A 21,659-nucleotide genomic window follows, 5' to 3' on the forward strand; every position below is an offset into this window, starting at 1 on the left:
GCTGCTTTCTCCAGTGTGCCTAAATACACTTTTATACAATCCCAATACATTATAGTGGTTACAACAGTTTAGTAATTCTCTGCTTCTTACTTCTGATATATTATTAAAGCTGATTCAGACACGCACTGAACTCCAGGGATTCGCCGCACTTTCTCCAGAGGAGGTGCATGTGTGAAGTGAACGCAAATGTCTGAGTGTGCGCCTCCGGATCTCTGCGGACTTTCTCACCCTGAACTCCTGTATAAAGTATAAATCCAGGAGAAGTCTGATGAGCTTCTCACATGTGACAGACACAAACATGAAGAAACTAAAAGTAATCGAATAGCTTTGGTGAATAAGTGGTGACACGCACGTAGAAGACAGCTGGAATGCAGATCAAATATTGGATCATGAAGATGTTAATATGGATTCTGTGTGATTACATTTTCAATGGCTAAATGATCCGCATAAAATATCTCAACTGAGTTTCCTGCTAACACGTGATTAAAATGGATGCACAGCTTAAATACACTTTTATACAATCCCAATACATTCTAGTGGTTACAACAGTTTAGTAATTCTCTGCTTTTCTTACTTCTGTTATATTATTAGTGCCAGTTTTAAAGATGCAGCAGTAACATAGTGGATCAATAGCTGTGTGTTACTCATCTTAAGCCACAACAGAGAAGCGTTTGAATGAAAATGATGACGAACCCTTTAAATCATCCACAGTGTAAAACCTCTGAGTCAAAGTAAAGAGCTTCAGTTCAGTGTTGATCACTTTGAGTCAGATAGAAGGAAGTCTCTCTCTTCGTAACTGCACTGGAACTCATTTAAATATCAAACTCATCAAGCGAAAGTCCTGATGCAGGATGTGGATTATATACTATGATATATGTAGATTACAGTCTGTGAATGAACATGTACACAAAATCTGGTGAATAAACTGGATTTCACAGAAACAACCGTGTTTATTAATTTTTACACTTTCATTGAAATCACAAAGTATTACTTAAACAAAAAAGGGAGGACAACGTCCCGATATGAACAGGAACCAAATTAAGTTCATAGGATGCCTGTAACCATGACAACTCTGCAGAACGAAGGAATAAGCTCTGTCGCTATGGTAACAGTGGGTTAGAACAACATGGACTGCAGCGACTTGCGGACGGTGGCCATCTCCTGCTGTTGCTGTGGAAACACATCAATAACACAAATCAGGCCAAGTTGAAGATGCACTATTTGTATTATTATTATAAATAAAGAATAAAGGCGTAAGAAAACATCTGATATAATTGATGGGTTTTCACCCGTTTTAGTTGGTCAGTCTTTTATTGTTACTACAGTTGGATGTTTAACATTTTGTTGTGTTTAATGTATGTTGTGCTGTAGCTTTATTTCACAATAGTGAAAAAGCTGAAATATTCAAATTTAGTTATTATTTTCTGTCATGTTAGTCTTTTTTGTAAATAATAAAAAGATCCAATATTAAACCAATATGACAGTTTAAAGCTGATTCAGACACGCACTGAACTCCAGGGATTCGCCGCACTTTCTCCAGAGGAGGTGCATGTGTGAGCGCAGGTGTCTGAGTGTGCGCCTCCGGATCTCTGCGGACTTTCTCCCCCTGAACTCCTGTATACAGTCTAAATCCAGGAGAAGTGTGATGAGCTTCTAACATGTGACAGACACAAACATGAAGAAACTAGAAGTAAACGAATATCTTTGGTGAATAAGTGGTAGAAGACACAGACGAAGATGGGAAGAGTCTGTGGTGATAAGAGCTGACGACGGGGTCAGGTGATGTAAACATGATCACATGATCCACGCAGCAGAGTTAACACGTCACTTCCTGTCTGTCTGCTGCACCCGGCTGCTCCACCTCTCATCTGAAGAATGAGGAGGATTCGATGCTGTTGTGAGAGCTCGAGTGTGCAGAGAACCTGCTGCTGTGTTGTTCAGGTGTGAAACACTAACTCTGGAGAAACTCTGGAGATTTTACCTGGAGCTCATGTCTGAAAACAACTGGACTATTTTAAGCTTTATAATATAAAATGTTAGATTCAATTTGAAGTATTATGGCCACGTTGCGACTTTAGTGCACATCAAACTGCCGTCTGTCAATCAACTGTGACTCACTGTGTCCATGAGGATCTTCTTCTGCAGGGTGGCCATCTCCTTCCTCAGCTCCTGTTGGGCTCCCTGCAGGAAGCTGTCATGGCTCTTCTCCATGTCCTCCATGTTCTGGAGGAAACAGACGACTTCACTTCAACAAGTGAAAACCAGTGAGGACGCCCCCTACCAGTAGTTCTCATACCTCACATTTACTTTTACTTTACGTTTTTATCAGCTCTTCTCACAGTATTTAACAATAACTTCTAATAATGTGGTAAATAAATCAGTGAACAGGGCCCGGATCTGGATAAGAAGCAGATAAATGCATTAGTCAATTTAAAATGAATAATTTGTCTTGTTTTTTTATTACCACAACACATGGGACATTATTTCACATCACGTTTAAGAAACATGACTACCTACTGAAACCTAGAAAAAATATATCTAATCCCTTCATATCATTTTCAAGTTGAATTTTTAAAACATTTAATTACACTCCTGTCCCTCCGGCCAGATGCTACCAGACTAAATGGAGGATTCTCTTCTGGAGGCGTTCTGTGGGTGTCAGGGCGTAAACAGGGGGCAGAGGAGAACAACAACCAACATGAAAACATTCAACATCCACGTCAGTTCTAACAGCTTCACCTTCACAAACTGCTCGTACAGCTCTCTGACCGTCTTCAGCTTCTGGTTCTGCACGACTCGGGCCTGCTGCAGGATCTTCTGCTGCTGTCGGAACAGATTCTGCAGAGAGGAGAGTTCATCACAAACATGCTCTGCACTCACAGAACATCTAAATAACAGTTCAGTACTTTAGTCATGGCATTAAATGTTGTATTCAAAAAACCCACTTGCTGTTAAATTTAACATTATTCCAACATAACAACTCTCTGATGTGTTAAAGCATGATTCATGATTTCTTACTGTGCACATCATGAATACAGACACACACATCATCAGTCTAATCCTTGCCTCACTTAATTTTGCAAGAACATACAGGGAGCAGTTTTGCAGGTTGCTAAATGAATAAGTTCACTTCTGGTTGACTCGCATACGAACAGAGTTTTCTGACGACAAGGCGTTGGCCGTTGGGACCCCACTGAATGTGTATGTGTATTTGGGATGTGTGTACCTGATCTATATACATTTAAACGTGAAGCGCTTTGTGAAGTGGTATAAATTCAATATAGAACTGGTGGTCACAGAGCATCAAACCTGTGACCTCGTCTAACCAATCAACTAAGAAAGTCAAACCGACGTTGAGCTTCTCCTCCTGCTCCTCAGCTCGCTGGGCTTCAGTCTCCCACTGCTGCAGCGCGGTGGACACCTGCTGCGAGTACTGCTGACTCATCTTCTGCCTGCAGACACACAATCCATGACGTGAACATTCGTTTACATTTTCCAAAGGGATAAAATGTGATGAAATAACAACAAAAGCACAAATGTGTGGAGGATGTCCGACAGAGAGGCCTAGTTTCATCAGACAGCAGAGAGTCCAACCTCTGGCTGTGATAGTTGCTCCACAGCTGCTCCAGCTTGTGTTGACTTCCCTTCATGTAGCTCTTTGTCAGACACTCCAGACGTTTCTTCTTGGCCTGCATCACCTTGCTGATGTCAGCTGGAGGCAGATCAAACTTCACTGCATTAGACTTTCACTTGTTGCAGAGCAGAGCTGCATGTTTTCACTTCTCAATACAAGAGAACTGCTGCTGACAGAGAAAGGAAAAGCTGCAAACCTCCAAACTTCTCCAGCATCGTCTGGACCTCGTTTCTGTGGAAACAAAGTTACTCTGTTAAGTACTACGCCACTGGGAAAACAGTAGTAATAGTAGAGTAATCGTAGAGTAAAATATGTGAGTATGTTTCAAAGTATATAAATTAAGTAGTTCTAGTAGAGTGTGTATATTTCATAGTATCTAAATGAAGTAGTGTGTATATTTCACAGTATCTAAATATAGTAATGGAAGTGGCGTGTTTATATTTCACAGTTTCTAAATGAAGTACAGTATCTAGTAGTAGTGTGTATATTTCACAGTATCTAAATGAAGTAGTAGTAGTAGTGTGTATATTTCACAGTATCTAAAAGAAGAAGTGTGTATATTTTACAGTATCTAAATGAAGTAGTGCGTATGGCACAGTATTTGATGAAGTAGTTGTAGTAGAGTGTGTGTCACAGTATTTGATGAAGTAGTAGTAGTAGCGTGTGTATATGTCACAGTATTTGATGAAGTAGTAGTAGTAGCGTGTGTATATGTCACAGTATTTGATGAAATAGTAGTAGTAGAGTGTGTATATGTCACAGTATTTGATGAAGTAGTAGTAGTTGAGTGTTTATATTTCAGTTTATAAATGAAGTAGAGTGTGTAGGTCACAGTATTTAAATGTATTAGTATTAGTAGAGTGTGTACATTTCACAGTATCTAGTAGTAGAGTGTATATGTCAGAGTATTTGATGAAGTAGTAGTAGTAGAGTGTGTATATGTCACAGTATTTGATGTAGTAGTAGTAGAGTGTGTATATAAGTACCCGACAGCACATGAAGCCTCCTCCATATCAGATGCACCTCGTTTCTTTGGTACCTTGTCCACTGTGGGAGTTTGACCTTAGAAAATGTAAACTGTGGATTAATGTGGTGTTACTTCATTAAAAAGTTGTATCTCCATCTTCACTCACCATCTATCGCTTCATCTTCTGATCCACTCATCTCCTTCTTCTTTTCCTCAGTGAAGTCAAACACTTTGTCACATTTCTCCTCCACCTGTTTCCTCCTCACCTGTTTCCTCGCTGACGCCATTTTCAATCTGAACACTGCGTCAACTGTTAGCTTGATACGGTATTTCAAGCTAACGTTAGCTTAGCCTGCGCTGCTAATATAGCTAGCTTCACTAAAACACAGCTGGACAAACCTGGAGTTTAACTTTAATTATTTAACTAAAAAACGAGTGTTGTTTAAACCTTTAACCAGAGGGAAGCTTCAGCAGAAACCAGCTTACACCAGGCTAAGCTAGTGTGGCTAACAAAAAGACATCACATGAAACTGTGGAAAGTTCTGGAAACTCTTTTCAAACTAAAGCAGTTTCTTTATAAATGTTTCCTGTTATTCAAAGTATTTTATTTATTTATATTATTCATTATTAAAGCTGAACTAATTTCTTCATAAATGTTTTAAAGTCTCTATAATACAATTTATCATTTATAAGTATTATAAATTATTAAAAACTAAACTAGTTTATTTACAAATATTTCCTGTGATTAAAAGTCCTTTATTTATGAGTATTATCAATTACTAAAACTAAACTAGTTTCTTCATGTTTCTGTAATTTAAAGTCTATAATATATTAGTTGTATCTGCCAAAATGCATTGTGAGTCTCATGCAGTATTGTATGTTTGAAGTTATTGTTTGTGCTTGTTTCAGCAATAAAGAACAAAATTGTTACAGCTCTGTTGCCTTTTTTTTATCAAATCAGGGGAAAAATGTTGCTCCACGTCTTTTTCACCAAAGCTTGGTTATACGACACTTTTACAGGTCATGAAAATACCTGCAGGGTGTTTGTGTTTGTTTATGTGTGCGTGTGTGCAGCTGTCTAAAAATAGACTGGGTGGCCATAGGGTGCTACAATCACGTGTGGAGGGTGGGACTATGTATCCTTGATGCCTAATCATATTGTAAAAGCAACGAGTAACATTTCATGGAAATCTTTGAGGAATCAACAAAAAAACTACAGTTCACTATTCTGATAATCAGTTTAGAAATTTTTCACCAATTGCATTTTTTTAAATGACAAAAATAATCACCACATCTACACAAGTGTCCAAATGTGGTTCAAAACTGGACTGTTCCAGGGCTGCATAAAAATAATACCGCTATTACCAGGAAACATGAATGTAGGAAAATGGTATTTGTTGCTTTATGGTCAATGCTTTTTTTACAATGACAATATTTCATTAAGTTCATTTCTTTGGAAAAAATAGCAGTGGGCACATTTTTAATGAAAGAAGTAACATGATAAATAGCGTCTACAGCACGTGTTATCATTTCTAGCTTTAATTCAAATCTACATTCAGAGCAGTCCTTCCTCAGCGAGGCTCCACATAGTGGTGATGTATAACATTCTCTGTATATTCATCATTTCCGTTACATAAGAAAAATATAAAACTCTAGGACAGAAGCAAGTGATGGTGATAAGTGCTGCCGTTCTTTAAATTTCAAGTCCTTACTTAAAACTATGTTTAGATACACACATATCCACACCAGTGCATTTTCAGGTTGTTCGTTTCTGCAGCCTCAAGTGATGGGAGATTCTAGGGGTTCTGGAGGGTCGGGTGGTCCGTGAGGGACGAGGGTCTGTAGGAGTTGAAGCGAGGGAGCTGATGAAGAGAGGCCGTCCTCACCACATGTGGGTTTCTCTGATCTCTGCTATGACCTGGCTGGCTTTCTGCAACGCCTGAACACAGCCATGGAAAAAAGGAGGAAAGGGTGTCAATTAATCAACTCTGTTATTTGTATTCCAGAGGGAAACATCCTGGGTAAACACTGAGGAAAAGTGTTTCTACTTTAGCGAGAACTTATTCAGGGTATGGGTGATATTCAGGAGGACAGATTGCTCCTCCTGATTGGCAGCTCCTCTGACATGTCAGTCACAAGTCAGTCTTAAAACAGTATTCAGGCCCATGTGAACTTTTTTGCAACAGGAAACAACAAACTGGTAACCTATACGCTGACAAAAGCAACATTTCATAAAAAATTTGGATTATGCATTCACCCAGTTGACACATCTTCTTCTGGTTTTGTGGTGTTTTTTATGGAGATTTGATTGACTTCATTGTCTCTTCATGTGCAACCGTTCAACCAAACAAGCTCTCCCATGACATGACACAAACAAAACCACTTTAAATGAGAACCTGACTATTGTTTTAGGACAATAGTAAAATGGTGAACCTATACTTTAGAGTTTAAGAATAAATATATGCCTAAGCTTCTCGTAATTTAATTTGATTTCATTTTAAATTGTAAACTTCTGTTTTAAAAACCTTTTGAAACACACACATTTTAAAACAACAATAGTGACAAGTGCTTTCTTCGTGTGAGAGAGTGACTGATTGTGGATATTCTCTGGCTTTCCCCCTGACCCTTGACAAATGTGTTACCTTGAGCATGTCGGCAGCCTCGTTGCGTCTCTGTGCCATGTCCTCAGACTCCGTCAGCAGGTCGTCCAGCAGAGCCGCCTTGTATAACTGACCCACCAGTTCACTCTGCAGGGAGTCTTTCACGTGGTTCACCAGGAAGTGCATCACGGCCTTCGGTACACTGAGGCCAAACGACAACAGCAGAGAAGGAGGAGACAGTGGAACACATGAGAAGGGACGGATCATGTCTAAATTTCAAAAACAGCCTCAGGGTTGGAAAAAAAATTAACAAGCAGGGACAGTTAAACACATACCTGTCCTGGATGTTCTTCCGTACAATGAGAAAATATGACTTGATGAGTCTCTCGATAACCTCACAGTCCCTCTGCTCTCGAGCCGACAACTTCCTGGACACTGGAACAGGCTGAAAATTAAAATGATTCACTTATTAGTGCCCTAAGTGGAATGTGATCAGGTAAATTTAAACATAAACAACAGTAGAGCAATGAAGTTTTTAATATACATTATTTTTATGAATAAAACCGAATACACCAAGTTAGAATATGTTTTCAAAACTATGATATAAAGTGCACATGATTCCACTTTTTCCATTATTCTGTTAAGAAGAGTTTGGAAACAGTCTGATATTATAATTGTGTGTGTGTGAGACCCACCACATCTAGGAGGTTGACAGCATAGCCTTTTTGTTGCATTGCAGGATGTGGATAAAGGGCAGCTGGTCTGTCACCAGCTGCAAACTCCTCTCCCTTCTTCAACATGCCCCTCCAGTTCCCCATCCCGCTGTCTGTCTGATCGCTGACACTCTGACTGCTCTGAGAGCCACCAGCCACCGCCTACAGAGAGGAGAGAGACGGTGAGTGAGGATGACTCCTGCTCAGGGACTTAAAAAGGACTGGCGGTATATCATGTGAGAAGGAGGTCAGTTAAAGAAGTTACATCAACAAGAAAACTGTGCAAAGATATGAGAAAGTGTATGTTCATTTTCAAAAAAACAATTTTGTTTCATGCCATAAGCCTTCTTATTATATTCTTATTTAAAGTAAGTTTAGTAAATAATCAAATAAAATCATTGTATTTTTAACCGTTTTTTTAACCATTGTCTTCAATCATAATTTACAATTTTTGGTTACATGGACCATGGCAGATGATTAAGACAATTGAGAAAAAAATGTCTTTATATTTAAATAAAAGAGTGAAAATCTGAGGTTAGATCAGTTAAGGTAGAAACTGCCCCCTTAGACCTCACTGTATTGCCGGGACATTAAAGACCAAATATTCCTGTAACAGGGGTTTGTTTGGTTAAATATTAAAGGACTCATAAGAAATGTCTGAATCAATAACATCATGAAGGGCCTGGAGATGGGCAGAGGATAAATGTGGGCAGGCAGTGAGTGAACGGGACACACCTTGGCGACCTGGCCTTCAGAGAAGAGCTCAGTGGGGGAGGGGGACTGCCCACCCGGGCCTTTAAGGGACTAAAGAAAGATATCATCATAATGAGACGAAAACTTGGTTTCTTAAGTTGGAGACTGGACTTGATGCAAATGTGCAGAAAATAATTTGAAGCTTTTTACAAGAAAACAGGGACTCTCACAGAGACGGACTGTACCTTGTCTCTGGGGACAGCAGAGGGCAGGTCTCTCATTCTGTTGCGTCTCTGCTCCTACAAAAATACAGAGAAAGAAAATCAATAAAGAATGTTTATAATAAAACATTTGTTTGACATGTTTCAGTTCCATTAGTTGTTATTTTTTTAATCTTTTGACTCTTTTGTTCTGTGCTGGTGCTGAAATGTACAATAGGATCAATGCAGAGAAAGATAATTCACAGTTAAATTGATCAACCTGACATTCTATTTGAGAAACATAACACAATCCATTTATTAAATGCTCTTTATGTATATATATCTAATGTGTAGATGCTCAATTCTTACTTCTATGTTATTGTTCATGAGGCCACAGGCGTCAGCGAAGTCGGGGTGTTTAGTGTTGATATAGGCCAGCTCGATGGCAACAAGGTTATGAACCTGAAAAGACATTTAGAACATTGATTAAAAAAATATATATATGGTGTCGAATGAACTTCCTATAAAATTGCTCAGTGGTGTTTATGGTGAGCAGGTCCTTACCATTTCATTGGTGACAGGGAGTCTCTTTCTTAGTAATGCGGTAACCACTTCTACAATGGCATCGTGGAGCTTTGGAAACCTCAGTAACTCCTGCAAAGAAGAAACAATCACCAGAGTTTTAATGAGAAGGTGCAGTTTTGTGTGTTTACACCATATGACTGCGCTTTAGGCTACAACCACACTACTGCTTTAGTTTTCAAACTCCTCACTGTTTCTATGCTCTGGAGTTTTCAAGTGCCTAAAACTGTGAACTTTGGAAACGCTGCCAGCCCTGCTTTATTTTGAAAACTCTGGGGCTACATATCAGTATGGACGGGCAAAAGCAGAGACGTGGTTGCTTTTTTTCAGTCATGACGAGACTACAAGTGGTGAATGTAAAACTTGAACACTTAATGTCAGTAAAAGATCCACCTCGTCAGCTAATCTTTTGACCATTGATGTTCCTTGCTTGTAATATTTCCTACAACTAAGCAACCAACAGCAGAGTAAACAATCTGCTTCCTGTTTCCATCAGCATGCACATGACCAGTGTACGTAAATGGTCATGCAATATATATTCTCGGGTTGTTAGTATGGAGAGATATTATAACTGATACAGGCGGTTTTTAAACTAAAATGTATTAGTAAGGGTGTAGCCTTAGTTTTGAGCTCTATGTGTATGTGTATATGTGAGCTCACCTGTGTGCTGTAGTTGCTGCAGTGTTGGATGATCCTCTGCATCTCCTCGTGAACCAGCTCCACGCAGCGAAGACTGGGCTCCTCTAGACGCTTGACCTGCCGCTTCACTAGCAGCTCAAAGGAAACCTCAGGCACGAACAAAGCAGGCCTGGGGCCCTGTACAAGCACAGTGAAACCTTCAGTCGGAAAAAAGGGTGTCATTTAAAATACAAATTTTGAGTTGGAGAGGAGGCAAAAATCTACCGTTGCATTTCTGATTGCTGTGAGTACGTCAATGGTGGACAGCCCGCCCAGAGGGTCTACTGACTCCAACGTGCGACCAAACGTCTCATGAAATATGTAACAGATTCTTGCTCCACCACATCTGGAATAAAGAGTAAATTGCTATAAACATACAAGCAGAATTTGTCAGGAGTGAGCAATTCCTAGTAGTGCTAGGTATTTGCAGTTCAGTACTCACAGTTCAGTTGTCTCAATGTACTTGGCCGTGCCCTCTATGGTGTGACAGTACTCTGCAGCAAACTTGGTGATGAGCTGCAGCAACGTGGAGTTCTTGTCATCAACGGGTTCACCGTAGCTGTTGAGTAAAGACTGGTACTGAGCTGACAGCACGTTGATCCTCGTCTTCAGCTCAGGAAGACAGTCTCTGATGTGGTGCATCAGTAACCTGTAACATTACAAAAAGGTGAACATTTTATCTTTATTTTGTGAGATTATTGGAATCAATATTTGTAGATTTACCATAAAATGTATTTCATTATAAGGTCAAACTAATACATAAATACCAACTCCTTACCTGTTCAACGTTCGGGCCAGATATTTGGTTCCGTTTCTGTTTGTGAGGGAGGGGTACTTCTTTTGTAGGAAGGCATATTCATCACGGATCGCATCTGCCACACACTTCCTCTGATTGATATCTAACTGACTCCTAAAACATACAACAAAAATACTCATTAAAAAGGTGTCAGACTTTCTGTTAAAGTTTTTGTCACCGGTGCCTGAATTCAGACTGATATAAGGGGGTGAACATGACATGTTACCTGTTGACTACACCAACAATGCCCAGTTTGACAGGAATGACTCTGCCCATCAATATGTCCATAGCATCTGTACCAGCATCCATCAGATCCAGCTTGGTCACCACAGCTAGCGTCCTCCTACCTAACCACACACACACAGACACACCTGGCTACAAAAACACTGCTGTGATGGGGCAGAAAATCTGTACATGACTAAAAGGAAATAAAATAAAATAGGAGTAAAATGAAAAGAGAAAAAAGCAATGGACATACCATCAGGGTCAACATCGCGGGCCACTTTAAGAGCCTCTGACGTCGCCAAGTCTGTGTTGGCAGCAGTCACGGCCAGGATGATGGAGTTGGGGTTTGAAATATACTTGATTATCAGTTCTTTTATCTGGAACTCGATGTCTACGGGCTGGTCTCCCACAGGCAACTGTTTCAAATAAAACACACTGAGTTTATACTGGGTAACACATAATGCAAAACTAGGCCCAACCAGTCATACAATGGTTTATACAGGTGTTTATAAGATATTTTTAACAATAATACTTAGTAATACACAATTAATCAAGCTTCCCAGATACTGTGGCTAACAGTTATAATAACAACACAATAAGCCTGGTTCTAAAAATTATAACTAGTCATACTGCGGCAGGTAAGAAAAATATTCGAGACCATTATAAATGTTACTCAAGACTATTTAATAGCTTCTAAAGTATTTTTGAGAAAACCGAAGACTTTTCAAAATCTGCAGATACACTGCATGACTTAATGTGCAGCATCATGTACAGTTCATAATTTAAACAGGTTTGGACATTGGGAAGCAAAAGAGATATCGAATATCTCACCTTTGTAATGCCAGGAAGATCCACTAATGTGAGGTTCACTACATGTGGTGAGAAGATTTTCAAGTGAATCGATTCATCACTAACACCCTGGGGACAGAAAAAACAGACTGATATTGCTCGAAACCAAAATCTCAGTTCAAAGCTGACAATTGATATCATCTGTTTTCTCCATTGCTATAATTCCTCATAATATGTTGGATTATCTTACTTTGTTATTCCCAGAAATTCTTTCAGTTTCTGCTTCAATTTCGCTCCTGATCTCCTCGAAATCGGTGTAGATCTGAAATAACAATTAAACTGTGAAAAGCATGGACTCTGACATGTTGGCAACAATATCATTGTAAGCAGTAGTTTACACTATCCTAATAACATAGATATAACACATAGAATAACAAAATAAACAAAGAAACTTTTACTGAGGTGCCCTGCTGAATGTCATGAGGCCATCAGCACATCATAATGGTTTCTTTGTATAAACATGAAGAACTATGTGGAGCTCAAGAGACACAGAATAACCTTGGAAGACTTTTCCCCGACAGTCATATGAATATTCTAACTGTGAGAAGGCCTGCAGAGCTAGAGATTATATGTGAGATTAGTTTTTGCTGTTGGAAACTTAACTGCAAAATCACTGTAGCTCTCAACAGCAAATCAAAATTAGGGTATTTTGTGATCAGATCCAAGTTATTAAATATTAGATATTGCTATAGTCAGTACAATTGCAATGAAATACTTCATTGACTGTTTATTGCCCTTACCTTGTTTTTGGTGTGTAAGAATTTTCCCCATTCCTCTCCTTCAATGGCTGCAGAGGAGGACAGATTTTTTAGTTAAAGATGACAGATGGAGCCTTTACATCAATTACTATTTTTACTAGATATCTGTTAAATGTCTCATGGGAGGGATTTCTCTGTTGACAAGGAAAGGACAGAAAAACTCTTCTGCCAAAGAGCCACAGCTGAAGAGTTTAGAAAAACAACTGTTGTTCTCACACCACAGTAATGGAAGCAAATTATGGCCAAAAGCAACAAAGGATGTGCATTTTAGGAAGCAGAGACCTGGTGAGTGAAACCACCTTGTTTGGCAGCTATGGAAGAGCTGCACAAATACAAGCCAGGATTGGGAAGAATGGGCAAAATAGAAGGAGGGGAGGTCGTTCTTATGTAAGATACAAAACACAACAGGAAATAGAACAAGAAAAGGAGACCTCTGTAAAGGCGTCCATTTTTCTTAGACTCTGTGGTTAAAGAGAGACGACAGGAGACAAAAGGGTTAGCCTGGCTATCTGCAGCTCCTGCATGGCTCTCTGTGTCAGTGCAGAGACACACTGACACTACCTGCTCCTCAGAAAGACTCTAAATCTATGCAGAAAATAGTGACCAATTTTACTCCCTGGTTCATTTCAGTCAGAAGTGGAAGATATCAGTTCTCACTCTGAATTAAAGAGCCTTTCCTTTCATAACACATTTTCAAACGGTGGTTTGTGATTATGCAAATGTTTAGCAGTGGTACTATTATCAAGATATTTGCACTTCACTTTAGTACCTCTCTGTTTTGCGGCACTATACTATACTTCTACTCCACAATATTAACGAGGTAATCATTTACATGACAGCTCTAGTGACTAGTTAAGTCTGCAGATTTAGATAATGTATACAATATATAACTAACAAATAGGTTAGTGTCAACCAGGCAGTTGATAAAGTAGGTAGGACTAAATCATCTTTACTTACTGCAAAATTAAAGTGATGCTTACTGCACTGTGGTAGTGTGTGGTCAAAGATTTAGCTTCAATATAAATCTTTAGAACTCAGCATCTGCTAAATTTACAAAGCTACTTGTGTGATTCATATCATAACATTCACATCCACATGCATTTATTTGATTTATTGTGGATTTACACTCACTTTAAATCAGTTAAATGCCACATGTTCGGATGAGTGCTGAAATAAAAACCCCTCTGTATGCATACTGACTATTCATCAAATTAACACTTAATTCCATGAAAACCAAACAACCCCAAAGAGGCAGAAGAAGAAGAGGTCACGGTGATGATACCATTTTCTTCGTTGGTTTTCCTGCGGTCCTCTGGATCAATGTGCACCAGCTGTAGGATGAGGGGCCGGCGTGTGACGATGCCAGTGCCACGAGGAAGGATGTCCCTACCAACCAGGCTCTCTAAAACAGAACTCTTTCCACTGCTCTGTGGACGATAAAGACAACAACATCATTAGCATAAACAAAGAGGAGACTCAACACTGAGGAGAGAAATCTGCACTCAGAATGAGACTGGAGATACTGCACAAAGATTTCCAGGAGCTGCCCGAGTCTGGAGTCCAAATTTAGCTCCCTGTTAGGTGGTATTACTTTTGGATAGCATAAGAAGTTGGCTGAAGTGCTGAATGTCACATACCTGTCATAACAAACCTAATGGTTGCTTCAACTTACCTGTACTGTATCTATCCACACAACCACTTGGTGCCACTAGGCGGCCTTTTCTTGATCATCATTAACAGTAACCTCTAATGAGATCTGGTGAACTGAAATAACTCGCTTGACTGGCAGAGTCTGCTTTAATGAACTGGACCAAAAATTCCTCATTAGGGAAGGAGGGCTCGAAACGACAGTTTCAGTTCTAAACTAAAGGTCATTGCAGGACCTTTGTGGAGTCCTGGCAAGATCAAACATAGCAAATTAAGGATTTGAAAAGTTGTTCTGTCTCAAGAGTAAAATCCTCAGATGGTTGCCAAACAGTCTGAGACAATCACATCCAATTAGTCGACCAGTAGAAGTAAACATGTTGGACAAAACCCGCTTCTTTAAACCAATTAGGATAGTAAGGTGGTCAGAGTAAAACTGTATTAGACTAGGGAAGGCGTTGATTCAAGTTGTAGTCATTAGTGGTTTGCTGAGAGATGTATTCATAGAACGACAAGTAGATTAAATATAATTTAATAAAACAGCATCAACAAAACCTGATCATTTTAAGCTTCATGGTAAGATTCACAGCAGGGCTGTTTATTTGTTTTATTTAGATGTAGGTCGGCAACTAACAATTTAATTAATTATTGATGCAAGAGCTGATTAATTTAAACACTAACTTGTTTATGGCCAATAGTCCAAAGTTTAATGATAATGACAACAAAAAGCAGCAAATTAGAAAAGCTTGAACTGTTTGAACTGTTTGAGTCAGAAAAAAACAGCCGATAATCAATAAACGTATTGATATTTGTTGCAGCTCTAATTTGAGGTTCTTAATAAACTGTCAACTTAGTGAAAGTTATTGGAATGTGTGCATGAATGGATAAGATGTCTAAAATAAACCAAACCAAGGTTACAGACAGATGCTTGGTCATGCTAATAATATGAGGAGAGGGATGTGTTTATTTTTCAGGGGCCAGATAAACACAAAATAGAATAAAATACATGGTTATAAACTAAATCTTTAATTAGTTGAGTCTAGGGTCTTTCTGAGCTTTTGGTCGAATAAAACAAGTTCAAATACTAAACTTGAAGAGATCACATTCTGGACAACAAAAAATGTCTTGACAATATTGTCACGTTTGACCGACTAACTGATCACCATATGAATTGATAAGGAAATCCCCAGTAGCCTCCCAGTTACATAATAAATCTGACTTTCGCTTTATTTCTCAGAGCGTGATCTCTAAGAGAACTGTGACGATCTGTGTGCTCACATGTAGCTGATGCTAACGTTGGAGCTAGCTAACCAGGACATATTGACGAGCATACACATGTCAAGTGTAAGTTCAGTCAGCCTGAGTGTTCATATCTACGGTCCCTGTGAGAAACTGACACAAAAACAGCGCTGTGAGGATGAAAGGAGCCTGGGCAGCAAGTGACGCAGGCTAACGTGGATGCTAACCTCTGAGCGGAGTGACGTTACTCACCTGAGTTCCCACAACAACTATCTGCGGCAGTTGAATGATGTCCGCGCCCACCGTGTTGAACACATCCTGCAGTTTGTTGATGACAGGTATTAGAGGCTCCATGAGCTCCGCTGCTGTCTTCACCCTGACACACACACGGGGACAAAGTCATTCAATGTCCCTCGGCTACAAGCTGGCGTCTCTCTCCGGGGCTTCAGACAACTGCGCACACAGTTGCTCCGAAATGCATTCTGGGAGTTTGAGTCCCGCCAGAGTCAGGGTCAAGGTCAAGTGCTCAGTGTTCCGGGTTCGACCTTTAGTGAACTACATTTCTTACAGATGACGTCATACCGGTGTTGAATCAATAGAAATCCATATATATATATATATTTCCTCAACGGCAACAGTAACTATGGTGAGTACCAAAATATTTATATGTTAATCCCATGAATGAAATGAGTACGCTACATATTTGGGTGTGGCTAAAAACCAGTTTGACCTTTCATTATATTCATTACACACACACACCCGAAAGAAAGAAAATAAACTCATTACCACCCGTACATTGATTTACATTTTAGGCTTTTGTTGATTAAATTAAAGTAAATCAAGTTAGCTTTATATGATTTACAAATCAATACAAATACAATATTAAAGACAATCCACGAACCATATCAACAATAAAAATGTAAAACAACAATAATAGATAGAAGGATAAAATAATGCAATAAGGAAATCTTTTTTACATTTAACCTTTTTTAAATTGAGAAGCCATATGGCAGTTATATGAAGATACTGTATAACAAACAAGGATCAGGTGCAGCTGTTTCGATAAATGATCAGCGGGACACACAACAAATATTTTAAGGCATAAGAAATCAATTCAGCGCAAATAAAAAACTAAAATGTCTATGTTTGTTAAATAAATCATATTATTTTGTAAGTCCATTGCATTTTTCTTCTTCCTGAGTTGTTTTGGTAAGAGAGAGAATTTCATTATTAAATACATTAGATCTCAGTTTTGTTACAATGTACGTGAATTTGTGAACAATGACATTTTCCCAGGATCAGAATGATATTAACCAGATAGTCATCTTTGCAATTGTCCATGGAGAGTCCATAAATAAGGTTCATTTGAGTCAAGGTTTCATTCTGGAACATTTTAGTGGGCAATAAAATAATCAGAATAAGTAATACAGGTAATCAAGCTATAACAAAATAGCAAATATAAAAATAAAAATAAACAAATGACAGATGGGGATGGTGCCACTAACTTGATAATATTATAATATATATTTAAAGATATCTGTGTCCAACTGTTTGTGTCTGTTGTTGTGACAACTCGGGACATATTTGGTAGCTAAAACATTCTATAAAAAAAAATATTCTTATTTCTCCCTGTATGAATTGTAATTTCTCCCTTTGTGTCAACCTTTGGAATCTGGGGCATTATTTTGAAATTTTAGGAAGAATTGCTCCCTAGTGTTTCTATACTGTTTTACATTGATCAAAAGCAGAACTCTGTCTCTCCAGTTCCTTCATTACCTTGACAGAACAGCCTGTCCTCTGTGTGCAGCCAGCTCTGCTTATATCTGCTTTGTGGTCATTCTCTGTCCAATGTCAGTGTCTTTCTCAGGTTGGTATCAATGACGGATTCCCTTCCTCCATAATATGAACAAGAACATCATTCTCATTCTCTGGTAACAAAAGACACAGGAAGGAATCTCAATTTGTTCTCTACATTTTATTTCTAGAATCACATTCTTTGAAAAACAAACATAAAACTGGAACTGTAAAGTGCTATTGGACATTTTACAACAACGATATGAATATAAGAAATAAATATTGCACAGCACAATGTCAAAGGAGCAAGTTCCGTGAATGAGGTAACACAAGTGTTGGGAAATGTGAATGTATTGAATGTTTCATCATGTGCAGAGCATCAATTCATTTTAGCACATATACTGTTTATAAGTATTTCGTCAGCTTTGCACTGCAGCGTTCTTAACACTTGATCTTAATCTAAACATTCATATTTTACACTGCAAAATATTATGTATGTATGTAACATACATGTATTCAACACTGCAGTCTTAAACTTTTTTGAAAAGACAAAATCTGCTGATTAATAGAAATATGAGTCCCAAAACCCAAAGTTCATACTCTGGCTTACAGTTTAAGTGGCTCAATACCTACATTTTAGGAGTTGTGGTTAAGTTTCACGAAATCCAAAATGTAAATCCATAAAAATATCTCAAATTTTAAAAGTAAAGAGCAGGTTAAGTTAAATGTAGTTAAATTAAACCTTTGACTTTAGTGTACTAAAGGTGGCCTTAGTAAAATGAATAGTTATACGACAACAGAGCTCAGCAGAGGCCACATTATATGTTGTTGTTCTATCAAACAACAACTAAACCCTCATAATGTGACAGAGAAGTACTTTGAAAAATAATGACAACATATGGAGATGGAGGATTTATAGTGGCAAATAAATCTAATAAATCCTTGAACAGGAACTTGAGGTGTGGACATTTTCAGTTTTTCAGACGTTTTGTGATGTTTTGTTTCTCCACCACCCATCAAAAGGTTTTTTGTTTTTTGCAAGATGTGCATAATATTTCCATTATTCAACAGATGGAGTTTAGCAATTAATGCAGGCTAACAAGAATTAATAACCAGGCAGAATTTGAATGAAATTTGCGGTTTGTGGTTCTTTACTTTCAGCTTGTGTTACATTGAAAATTATAGACAGCGCTTCGCTAGTATAGTCCAACACATTGGTCTCAAATATTACATTCAAGTTGCTTTTAAAACTCGCTAAAAATGTTTCTCCAAAATACAACATTTGAAGCTTCACACTTTGAATTGAATTGCAGGTCTGTCTGAGCCATATCCACTAAATTCTCCTACATTTCTGTATACAGTACATCTCTTCCCTAATTATATCTTACGATTTGGGGATATTTATAATTCTTTATAATTACATAATAATACATGGTGTTCAAAAGTTAGACTGGTCCTCTTGAGTAAAAGATGTAGAACAAATCCTAAAACACAGACTGAACACAGCAACATGTGCAGGGTCCCAGGTTGTTGTTGACATTGCTCCCCATTTCACAACCATAAGCAAAATTCTGCTAGAAGCTATTGTCTCTGCCCTCAGCTGTGATTTGAGACTTACAATAGCAGAACCTAAACAAAAGAAACCTAAAACTCTACAAAAACTGAGTGGTGGGTGAACTACGTGAGAACAACACACATGTTTGTGCACCTGGACTGTTTTATGTATTAAAACAGTAAAATTAACAATGTTTTGAAGTTCAACTATCAAAAGAAGATGCTTGACTTCAACAAGAACTGAAAAAGTACTACAATCATTTCAAAGTTCAAGGGCACAAAGGAAATAGCCTGACGTAAAAGGAAGCTTATTTAAATTTGGACCAAAGCTTGTTAAACTGTGTAGCTTGTCATTCTTCGCCTGAGCGTCAGTTCAAACGTCACAGTTCAGATTTCACAGTACCTGAACCAAGTGGCTTTCAGTGACCTAATCAATGCAACAGTATTGCATTCCCTTAAGGCAATTTTAAGTCATGAATCACTTATACTTTGTATCTCAAGGTGCAGTGCAGTCTGTGTACGTGGTCACCATGTTTCCTCTGCGTTGCGTCACTGTTCTGCAATGTTGTTTTGATGCACCATGAAACCGGTTTTCCGACTGCTTGTTGTGTCTGTCAAAAGTAAACATTCTCTCTATGTCTTCAAACATGTCATCAAAGATACCTCCTGCTCCAAAGCCTCCTTGAGAGGGTCTCTTGTGTCTGCTGTGGGACTCCTTGTTGGACCTGGAGTGTTCATCAAAGTGTCTTCGGTGACGGGCGTGTCTGTTCTGGCTGTATATGTCAGAGTCTTTGAATATGTCATCAAAGCTGAAAGGCTGCTGGGCTCCCTCTCTGTGTCTGCGTCGGGTCTCCCCGGTGAAGTAGGCAGAGGTGTCGCCAAACGGGTTATATTCTCTTCTTCTGGTCTCATCTGATAAAGTTTCATAAGCTGCACGTGAGAAAGGGAGAAAATATTTAGTCAAGAGCGGAGACCTTTAGCACTGTATCTGATATGAAGGTTTGGCTACAATGACAAAGGCTTGACGGAAGCCCAAACATCAAACTCTGAATTGAAATTGAAACAGATAAATCAATATTTGAATTTGCATGGTGGACAATATATGTTAGAACCAGTTGAGTTGTGTACAAACTCTCATAATGTGTACTTGCTGCTGCTGTTGGTCATTAGTGTTTCCAATGTGCTGCATATTCTCTTTCTTTACACAGTCTATTGTTCCGTACCATCCGGACCATTCACCACTATAGTTTAAGTACTTTTGTACCATTCTTTAAATCATTGGTTCATTTCTGTTGTTTTTGTTGTTGTTGTTGTTATCCTCTAGCTGTATGTCTATTTCTATGTAAGAACATTGAGAACAGTGCAAAACTAGAATTACATTTCTTGTACATGTACATATACTTGGCCAACAAAGCAGAGGTTCTGATACTGATAAGGGTAAACAATTCATCTTCAGCAACTGTACCTTCAGCAATCTCCCTAAATGTCACTTCCGCATCCGGGTGCTTGTTCTTATCGGGGTGATATTTCATTGCAAGCCTGTGGAAGGCCTTTTTTATCTGTCTCTCAGTGGCGTCTTTGGGCACTCCCAGTATATCATAGTAGTCCTTCTTGGCAAGTATGATCTCTGTTATCATGAGGATGCACACTGCAAATGTTAGGGCAGACTGTGAAGCTGCCATGGCTCTGATGTCACCTGGAGAAAAGAGAAAAGTTTGAATCTGTCACAGAGTACATTTTAGATGAATGCAACAAAGCTTATGAGTGTTAATTGGCTGGAGAGCAACAATGCACCTTAGTCTGTGGCTGCCTTAGAAGTAGAATACTGTAGATGTTTAATTCAGCTTTTGATTTGGCATTTTTCAATTTTTGAGGTGCCAAAGAACTAACTGATAATCGGAATACAGTCTTGGAGTTCTTACCTATACATAGACACAAGATCATGCAAATGGAGCTGACAGATGTGGAGCTTTTCCTGATTTATTTTGAGTCCAACTGCTCTCCCAGACCTAACTAACACTATCTAAGAAACTTTCATAAACCAGTATATAGTTATATATATGTAATAATAAAACACTGTTTGTTTATAATTACGAACAAACAGTGTGGCAACAAAGGTAGTTAACTCCAAACCGTGTGGCATCAAAGGCAGTTAACTCCAAACTATAATAAAGGCATTTTGAGGAATTTGAGCTTGCTCTTACTGGGGTCCCCAGATCTCGATGCTAACGTTATGCTCTGCCATGACATCATCTCTGACGGTGGCTAACAGCTGCAGCTCAAACATGCTCCTTTCTTCTATCACCTACCTATGCCAGGTTTGACAGGAGAGCTGGTTGTGTTGCACTCACAATGTCTATGAGCTGTTCAACCAGAGTTAAACATGACGCTGGGAACTTGAGGTGCTCATCGTGAGACGCTAGTTAGCAGCAGCAGCAGCATCGTTTCCATGTCTTCTTCTTCGATCTCCTCCTTGTATCAGGGTAAGCAATGTCTGTTGATGTATTTCTGCCATCTGTCGGTGAACACAGGTAATACTTATAGTCCTCTCTGTCATCTTCTGCAGCCTCCCCTACTCTCTAGTATTTTGTGTGTTGTGTGTGTCTGTCTGTCTGCTGTCTGTCTGTACATCGAATTGCCCTTGAAGGATATTAAAGATTTTTTTTATGGACAACTTTAGTTAATCACAAGCTGCACAAACCAAGCAAGAGCAGCAGAGTAACTCAGCAGCCA

At 38.8% G+C, this 21,659-nt stretch overlaps 3 protein-coding genes across 5 annotated transcripts; all 3 read right to left on the reverse strand.

The window, feature by feature from the left end:
• Positions 1–1,116: 1,116 nt before the first annotated feature.
• On the reverse strand, positions 1,117–4,888 carry sycp3 (synaptonemal complex protein 3). Its single transcript, XM_061077095.1, has 8 exons — positions 4,768–4,888; positions 4,621–4,696; positions 3,831–3,865; positions 3,595–3,712; positions 3,353–3,452; positions 2,740–2,838; positions 2,119–2,223; positions 1,117–1,170 (listed from the first exon to the last, which is right to left on the reverse strand). The coding sequence occupies exons 1-8, from the start codon at positions 4,886–4,888 to the stop codon at positions 1,117–1,119; spliced, it is 708 nt and encodes a 235-aa protein (XP_060933078.1).
• A 1,176-nt stretch (positions 4,889–6,064) lies between these two features.
• LOC133008705 (dynamin-1-like protein) lies at positions 6,065–16,019 on the reverse strand. 2 transcript variants are annotated; one of them, XM_061075971.1, is made up of 19 exons: positions 15,831–16,019; positions 13,978–14,122; positions 12,678–12,724; positions 12,128–12,199; positions 11,920–12,006; positions 11,342–11,504; positions 11,090–11,210; positions 10,846–10,977; positions 10,510–10,716; positions 10,293–10,413; positions 10,050–10,205; positions 9,372–9,461; positions 9,177–9,269; positions 8,853–8,906; positions 8,650–8,718; positions 7,897–8,076; positions 7,537–7,646; positions 7,244–7,403; positions 6,065–6,540 (listed from the first exon to the last, which is right to left on the reverse strand). In XM_061075971.1, exons 1-19 carry the CDS (start codon positions 15,930–15,932, stop codon positions 6,484–6,486), a joined length of 2,166 nt encoding a protein of 721 aa, XP_060931954.1. In that variant the 5' UTR covers positions 15,933–16,019; the 3' UTR covers positions 6,065–6,483. The 2 variants fall into 2 exon arrangements, with proteins under 2 accessions (XP_060931954.1, XP_060931955.1); XM_061075972.1 differs by lacking the exon at positions 8,650–8,718.
• A 1,528-nt stretch (positions 16,020–17,547) lies between these two features.
• Positions 17,548–21,371, reverse strand: dnajb9a (DnaJ heat shock protein family (Hsp40) member B9a). Of its 2 annotated transcripts, none has more exons than XM_061076620.1 (3): positions 21,278–21,371; positions 20,392–20,622; positions 17,548–19,856 (listed from the first exon to the last, which is right to left on the reverse strand). In XM_061076620.1, exons 2-3 carry the CDS (start codon positions 20,606–20,608, stop codon positions 19,423–19,425), a joined length of 651 nt encoding a protein of 216 aa, XP_060932603.1. In that variant the 5' UTR covers positions 20,609–20,622; positions 21,278–21,371; the 3' UTR covers positions 17,548–19,422. The 2 variants fall into 2 exon arrangements, with proteins under 2 accessions (XP_060932603.1, XP_060932602.1); XM_061076619.1 differs by having other exon boundaries at positions 21,236–21,371.
• Between the last annotated feature and the right edge of the window lie 288 nt (positions 21,372–21,659).

The sequence above is a fragment of the Limanda limanda genome, chromosome 8 (assembly GCF_963576545.1).
Source record: "Limanda limanda chromosome 8, fLimLim1.1, whole genome shotgun sequence".
Lineage (NCBI taxonomy): Eukaryota > Metazoa > Chordata > Actinopteri > Pleuronectiformes > Pleuronectidae > Limanda > Limanda limanda.

What these genes read in the sequence shown, in the direction of transcription:
- dnajb9a (XM_061076620.1), bottom strand. Translation starts at nt 20,608, where the DNA reads ATGGCAGCTTCACAGTCTGCCCTAACATTTGCAGTGTGCATCCTCATG. An exon ending in ATTTAGGGAGATTGCTGAAG is followed by an intron (nt 19,857 to 20,391) that starts GTACAGTTGCTG and finishes TCTCACGTGCAG; the next exon opens with CTTATGAAACTTTATCAGAT.
- LOC133008705 (XM_061075971.1), bottom strand. Translation starts at nt 15,932, where the DNA reads ATGGAGCCTCTAATACCTGTCATCAACAAACTGCAGGATGTGTTCAAC. An exon ending in GCAGCAACTACAGCACACAG is followed by an intron (nt 9,462 to 10,049) that starts GTGAGCTCACAT and finishes TCTTCTTTGCAG; the next exon opens with GAGTTACTGAGGTTTCCAAA. An exon ending in CTGCTGTCCCCAGAGACAAG is followed by an intron (nt 8,719 to 8,852) that starts GTACAGTCCGTC and finishes ATCTTTCTTTAG; the next exon opens with TCCCTTAAAGGCCCGGGTGG.
- sycp3 (XM_061077095.1), bottom strand. Translation starts at nt 4,888, where the DNA reads ATGGCGTCAGCGAGGAAACAGGTGAGGAGGAAACAGGTGGAGGAGAAA. An exon ending in AGAAGATGAAGCGATAGATG is followed by an intron (nt 4,697 to 4,767) that starts GTGAGTGAAGAT and finishes ACATTTTCTAAG; the next exon opens with GTCAAACTCCCACAGTGGAC. An exon ending in AGCAGGAGGAGAAGCTCAAC is followed by an intron (nt 2,839 to 3,352) that starts GTCGGTTTGACT and finishes TCCTCTCTGCAG; the next exon opens with AATCTGTTCCGACAGCAGCA.